This window comes from Rhincodon typus, chromosome 45, assembly GCF_021869965.1.
Source record: "Rhincodon typus isolate 14 chromosome 45, sRhiTyp1.1, whole genome shotgun sequence".
Classification (NCBI taxonomy): domain Eukaryota; kingdom Metazoa; phylum Chordata; class Chondrichthyes; order Orectolobiformes; family Rhincodontidae; genus Rhincodon; species Rhincodon typus.
Window position 1 is genome coordinate 9,666,662 of NC_063376.1, and position 6,934 is coordinate 9,673,595.

Below are 6,934 nucleotides of genomic sequence, written 5' to 3' on the forward strand. Positions count from 1 at the left end.
CCTACACCCCCTCCCTATCCCTGTTACCCCCTCCAGCCCCCTACACCACCTCCCTATCCCTGTTACCCCCTCCAGCTGTTACACTCCACCAAGATCTCCTTTTATCTGTATTTGTTTTCGGGTTGTCAGCGTTGCTGGCTGGGCTACTGTTCGTTGCCTGTCCCTAATTGCCCTAGCTAGGGGTGAGCCCACTTATTGGACTCGTGTCTCAGTGTCAAATCTTGTTTGGTGACACTCCCTAGCGGTATTTTACTACATGTGGGAGGCTATAGAAATGCCAGTGGTTGTTGCCTTGAATTCTGACACACGTCTCGAGGGTAAAACAGGCATTGTCTGACCTGGCCTCCACTGGGGAGAGAGAGAGACAGGAGCCAGTGTTCCCCCGCCAACGTCCGTCCCCCTGTCCCCTCCGCACCCCCCCGCCCCCCAGCCGCGTTTTGAGATTGTTTGAAAAGGGGAGCCCTTTGTGCAGATCATATTTGTAGCATTTAGCTGAGTTAGTCACATTTGCATTTATTTGTGTCTCGTTCTTCAATCTATCGCAGTTAGAGAGCAAGCGAGATGCATTCTCACCTGTACTTCAGCAGTTCTGTACAGACCCGAAGACACCAATCACTGTGATAAGGGGCCTAGCTGGATCTCTCCGTTTGAGTGAGTAATAGTGTGTGCGTGTGCGTGTGTGTAAACAAATGATAAGGAGCGGGAGTAGACCATTCAGCCCCTCGGGCCTGCTCTCCCATCCAGCCAGCTTGTGGCTGATCTGATCAGTGCACCTAATGCTGACAACGTTTCAGCCCCTCACTTACCAAGAATCTGTCCACCTCTGCCCCAACCATGTTCAAGGAATCTGCTTCCGTTTCAGGAAGATTTCCGAATTCTCATGGTCGTCTGTGGGAGAACATTTTGCCTTGTTTCGGTTTTTAAGCAGATGACCCCTGATATTTTTTTAACAAGAGACTTTCTAAAAAGCCCGATGGGTTCCACGGAAAATGGAGTCGGGAACTTAGGGCTTTGTGACTCCATTGGTTGAGGCCCTGATGAAGGCTGGCACTGAGGGAGTGCCACTGTCAGAGGGACTGAGTGACTAAGAAACCAAACTAAGGCCCTGTCTGCCCCTCTTGGGCAACTGTAAATGATCCCACAGCCAATATCTGGACAAAAGGCAGGAGAGGTTTTGTGGGGAATGCGTCTAAAGGTCAGCTTTCCCGCTGCAGCCAATATTTATCCCTCAACCAACCCTGGGAGAAACAGGTGACCTGAGTCCGGGGCACGTTGTTGATTGTGGGATCTTGTTGTGCGCTGCTTAGCTGTCACGTCCCGCCACCACAATTAGGGATGGGGGTGGGGTGTGTTCACATAATGTGACACTTGGCTGGGAAGTGATTTGTGGTTCCCAGAGGTTCGGGTAGGTCACGTTCCATCATTTTTCGGCGTAGCTGGGAGGTCGTCTTGGCGACCCCTGGACTATGGAGGTGAAAGGTCAGCCTGTTTCCTGACCCTGAACTCTGGCCATGGGGCAGGGTGGGCTGGAGTGGGGTGTGGGTGATGGTTTTGACAATAGGATCTCATTCCTCTGTACTGACTCTTCAGCAAAGCCCTGCATTGATATGTCTCCCTCGCCTCTACCATCTAGAGGGACATGGGCGACATACACATGGGGACACCAATCCCCTGCAAGCTCCCCTCCCACTCACCATCTTGACTCGGAAATATATTGTCATTCCATCAGTGTCGCTGGGTCAAAATTCTAGAATTCCCTCCCAATGGGCCTATCTACAGCGTGTTGTCCACATCTCACCACCGCCATCTCCAGGTCAACCAAGGGGGCAGACAATAAATATTGGCCCAGTCAGAGATGCCCGCATCCCGTGGAAGAAATTTGAAAATGGCTCAAGTCCTCCAGGAAGCTGCCGACATCCAGTGCCCCAGAGATCTCGGGCAACTTGAGGCTGCCGAGAGGGGTAACTGCAGGGAAAGGGGGAGAGTGTGAGAAGCAGGCAGGGCCATTCACGGTGTATGCTGTGGGGGAGGGACGTGGTTCCTCAGTGTTCTGCCATTTTGGGAGTGGCATGGTTTGGGCGTGGGGCAGGGTGGATTAAAATTGGCCGGGCTTGGATTTTCTTTGTCTGGATCTGTTTCAAATGCTCTTCTCTTTTTCTCCTGCACCCCTGAAACCACCCCCCCACCTCTCCCCGCAACCCCACAACACACACAAACACCCGTAGATCTGGGCCTTTTCTCAACGAAGACCCTGGTGGAAGCCAATGGGGAGCACACGGTGGAAGTCCGTACACAACTGCAACAGCCCTCAGATGAGAACTGGGACCCTTCGGGAGGCAACCAGACCTGGCCGTGCGAGAGCAGCCGTTCCCACACCACCATTGCCAAGTACGCCCAGTACCAGGCCTCGTCCTTCCAGGAGTCCCTGCAGGTTAGCTCTGCCTACCACCCAGTCCCTGCCCCTCAGACAAGGGCCGGAGGTCATATTGAAGGGTACAGGGTCAGGAATGAGAGGGAGGCTGATTGGCAGTAAAACTTCACAAGGATAATCGCAGAGCTGGGGACAGAACGACCAGGAAAGGCTGAAGAGCCATGGAGCTCTTCCCTCTGGAGGCTGGGTGACCTGATGGTGGTCTTTAAAACGACGGAGGGGCATCAGCAGGGTTGACACGGAGAAGATGCTTCCGCCTTTTTGGGGGAGACCAGGACTCAGGCTGTCCCTAACGAATCCCATTGGGAATTCAGGAGAAACGTCTTCTCCCAGATAGTGGGGGAAAATGCGGAACTCGATCCTGCGGGGAACGGGAGAGGAGAATAGCACCAACACATTGAAGGGGGAAAGCTGGAGAGGGAAAAGAGCAGGAAGATACACCGATAGGGGAGGTGACAAAGTGAGTTGGAGGAGGCATGTGTGGGGCAGGAACACCAGCATGGAACAGATGGGCTGAATGGTCTGTATCTGAGCTGGAAATTCTGTCCCTGCTGATTTAGCGGACTGCATGGGAGGGGGTGAGGTGTTTGTGGTAAGGAGCAAGTTAGAGGGAGGTGCATATTTAGCCAAAAAACATCTTGGGAGCATCGTTAACATGGCGAAATGTTTCAGAGTGGTTCACAGGAAGGTCAGTCAGACAGGACATGATGCTGACGCACGCAAGGAGATGGGCGTTTGGACAGAGAGGTTGGTTTTGAAGGAGAATGATAAATGTTGAAGGAAGAGATTGTGGAGCTCAGGGCCCAGGCAGCTGGATTTGATGGGAATCGGGGTGGGATGGAGGAAGGTGCTCGGGGGACCGGTACTGAAGGCGCGCAGATTATGGCCTGGTCTTTGGACCATGAGACAGGACGGACGACTTAGTGACCCCTTACCCGGTGTCGTTTTTCCGACAGGAAGACAAGGAGAGTGATGAGGATGACGGGGAGCCTGAGCCAGAGAAACGCACTGAAGTCCCGGAGACAGTCCACAGGTACAAGCATCGTATCTAAGGAATGGCCTTGTGTTTCTCACAGTGACCTGGAGACGGGCTTGGGAGGGGCGGTGCGGGGGGGTGGGGGGTGGGGAGGTGGGGTGTGTGGGGAATGTGCTCCCTCCCTCCGGCATTTTGGTTTCTGTACTCCTTTAACGCTCTCTCCTCCTCTGCAGGAATGGACAGAAGGTTCCACTGAAGGTCATCAAGTTCGGGACCAACATCGATCTGTCGGACCCGAAACTGTAAGTGAGCCTTGCTGCCCATCTACGGCTTCTTTTCGTTGTTATGTAATGACGGGGGTGTGGTAGGGGTCAGGAGGATGCTGCACAGTATCAGGCGAGGACAGAGTCAGCCCCAGTGTGACGCCACACTTATTCGATCAGCGAGGTGGTTGCAGAACTTACACTTCTGTTTGATCTTGTTTGTATCAGGAATTTGCTGACAGGGTGCACCCTGTATCAGACACCCAGTGTCCCAAGCAGCACTCCCAGGACAGGGACAGCACGGGGTTAGATACAGAGTAAAGCTCCCTCTACACTGTCCCCCATCAAACACTCCCAAACAGGGACAGCACGGGGTTAGATACAGAGTAAAGCCCTCGCTACACTGTCCCCCATCAAACACTGCCAGGACAGGGACAGCACAGGGTTAGATACAGAGTAAAGCTCCCTCTACACTGTCCTCATCAAACACTGCCAGGACAGGGACAGCACAGGGTTAGATACAGAGTAAAGCTCCCTCTACACTGTCCCCATCAAACACTGCCAGGACAGGGACAGCATGGGGTTAGAAACGGGTGGTAAATTGCCCAGAGCACTCTGATTAATGCCATTGTTAATGCTGTATGTCTCTCTCTCACCCCATTTCTCTCTGTTCCTCCTGACCAGCTGGAAGCCGCAGTTACAGGAGCTGCTGAAATTACCAGCATTCATGCGCGTCTCGTCAAACGGGAACATGTTGAGCCATGTGGGACATACCATCTACGGCATGAACACTGTGCAGCTCTATATGAAAGTTCCGGGTAGCCGAACTCCAGGTGAGGCAGTCTACCGGACACCCTGCCCCTCTTCCCCACAGATCCATTCCCTCACTCCTTCCCCTTTTCCCCCTTAAAGTTTCTAACAGGTCTGTGTGTATTTATAAGGTGGTTCAATTTGGTGTATTTAGGTTTTTAGAAGGTGTCACACAAAGGGCTCAAGCTCACCATCTTAGTGGGGATGTGGGGTAGCACGGTGGCTCAGTGGTTAGCACTGCTGCCTCAGCACCAGGGACCCGGGTTCGATTCCACCCTCGAGTGACTGTCTGTGTGGAGTTTGCACATTCTCCCTGTGTCTGCGTGGGTTTCCTCCGGGTGCTCTGGTTTCCTCCCACAGTCCAAAGATGTGCATGTTAGGGTGGATTGGCCACGATAAATTGCCAAAAGTGTTCAGGGATGTGTAGATAAGTTTGGGTGGGATGCTCTGTGTGTCGGTGTGGGACCGAAGGGCCTGTTTCCACACTGTAGGGATTCTATGATTCTATAAAGTGTCAGCTTGGATAGAGGATGGACTGGCCACCCCAAACAGAGAATTAGAATCAATCATTAGTTTTCAGGTTGGAGCGTTGGTGCCTCAACTGTTTAAGATCCACATTCGAGCCTTGGATGAATACACCAGTTCGATTGTAGCTAAACTTGCTTACAGTGTAAAGACCAGGTGGGATAGCAAGTTACACAGAGTATACAAAATCCCTGAAAAGGGGTATTACGTAGAGTCAGTGAGTGGGCAATTGACAGGTGGAAAATAATGTAGGAAAACGAGAGTTTTGTTCATTTCGGCGTAAGGAATGGAAAAGCAGAGTATTATCAATGCAGACCCTGAAATGCTGTATTACAGAGGGATCTGGGTGTCCTTGTAAATTAATCAAAAGAACCGTCAACATGTACATCAGTTAGGAAGATAAGTGACCTCGTTTGCAAGGGGGGATGTAGTGTAAAAGTTGGGAAGTCTTGCTACAGTAGTGTAGAGCCTCACTGAAAGTGCCCCAGGAATACTGTTCCGCTCTTAACTTGAAGGGCTGAATCCTGGGCGAAAGAGGAGAGTTTGGGTATGTATTGTTCAGAATTTAAAAGAATGGAAGTTGAAACAGAGAAGGTACTGACAGGCTGAGGACGTTTTCCCCCCTCATAGGGGCATCTGGAGTGGGAGGGTCGGTGTGAGGGGCCTGCAGTTTAAATGTAAGGAGTCTTTAAGATGTGATGAGTTTTTTTCCCTCGGTGTTGGGAATTCACTTGCCCCTAGAGGGCAGTAGAGGCTGGATCATTGCATACATTTAAGGCCGAGTAAGACAGATCGATGAGAGTTTGAGTTTGGGAACAGACACGGAAAAGTACGACGGAGCCCACAGCCAGGTCAGCCTTGAACTGACTGAATACTGGAGTAGACTGGAGGGTGTGAATAACCTCCGCCTGCTCCTAATTTATCTGATTCTCATCCCCTTCTCCTTTTTCCATTCGGCTGTTTTACTGATGTCCTTGTGCTTTGTACAAAGAAAGGTTTTAAAAGGCTATAACGAGGTGATTCGATGGGAGTGTGTAGATGTGAGGTTGCTCGGCCGTTTGAAATGTGTCTCACTCTGTCCCCTCTCCTGCACAGGCCACCAGGAGAATAACAATTTCTGTTCAGTGAATATTAACATCGGTCCTGGGGACTGCGAGTGGTTTGCTGTACCAGAGGCTTACTGGGAAACCATCAGTGAGTTTTGTGACAGGTAACTCACCCTCTGTGCTGTCCTCACTGGGGAGGGCTGTGGGAGGTGCGCATTGAAGTCTCAAACATGCCATGCTGTCACTCACAGTACAATCATTGTAACGTGGCAGGTTTGGCCCATCTGGACCATGCCTGCTCTCTATACACCATTCCAGTCAGTCCCATTCTTCGCCGTATCTCTCTCCCTTTCTCTCTCTCACTTACTCACACTCACTCACTCACTTACTCTCTCTCACTCACGCACTCACTCACAGACACACACACACTCAGACATGCACACGCGCAGACACGCCTCCACACACCCCCCACCTTGAACAAATCTCCCTCATTTCTCTGCACTCTGAGGAGAACAAGCCCAGCTTTCTGAACCCAGCCTCTTGCTACAATACCGTTGTTTTAGAATTCCTATAATGCAGAAAGAGGCTGTTCGGCAATGGAATCTGCACCCAGCATATATGTGCAGTTGTCATGGCTAACTCACCTGGTCTGCACATCCTGCACACCACAGGCAATTTAGCACGGCTATTCCATCTAACCTGCACATCTTTGGACTGTGGGTGGAAACCCCAGCAGGCACAGTGAGAACAAACTGCATACAGTATCATCCCTGGAACCACTTGTGGAAGTCTCCTCCGCACCCTCGCTCATGTTCTCAGGGAGCATTGCACTGTCGGAGGGTCAGCGCTGAGGGAGCGTCGCACTGTCAGAGGGTCAGCGCTG

The 6,934-nt window shown here is 51.7% G+C and overlaps 1 protein-coding gene across 1 annotated transcript in view; it reads left to right on the forward strand.

Annotated features, from left to right (window-relative positions):
* LOC109924747 (lysine-specific demethylase 6B) overlaps positions 1–6,934 on the forward strand; it is a 94,264-nt gene that overhangs the window by 83,900 nt on the left and 3,430 nt on the right. The window contains exons 13-18 of the mRNA XM_048620066.1: positions 546–651; positions 2,226–2,431; positions 3,388–3,464; positions 3,641–3,709; positions 4,355–4,503; positions 6,101–6,215. Of these exons, the coding sequence (XP_048476023.1) occupies positions 546–651; positions 2,226–2,431; positions 3,388–3,464; positions 3,641–3,709; positions 4,355–4,503; positions 6,101–6,215 (722 nt within the window). The remainder of the gene's footprint in view (positions 1–545; positions 652–2,225; positions 2,432–3,387; positions 3,465–3,640; positions 3,710–4,354; positions 4,504–6,100; positions 6,216–6,934) is intronic.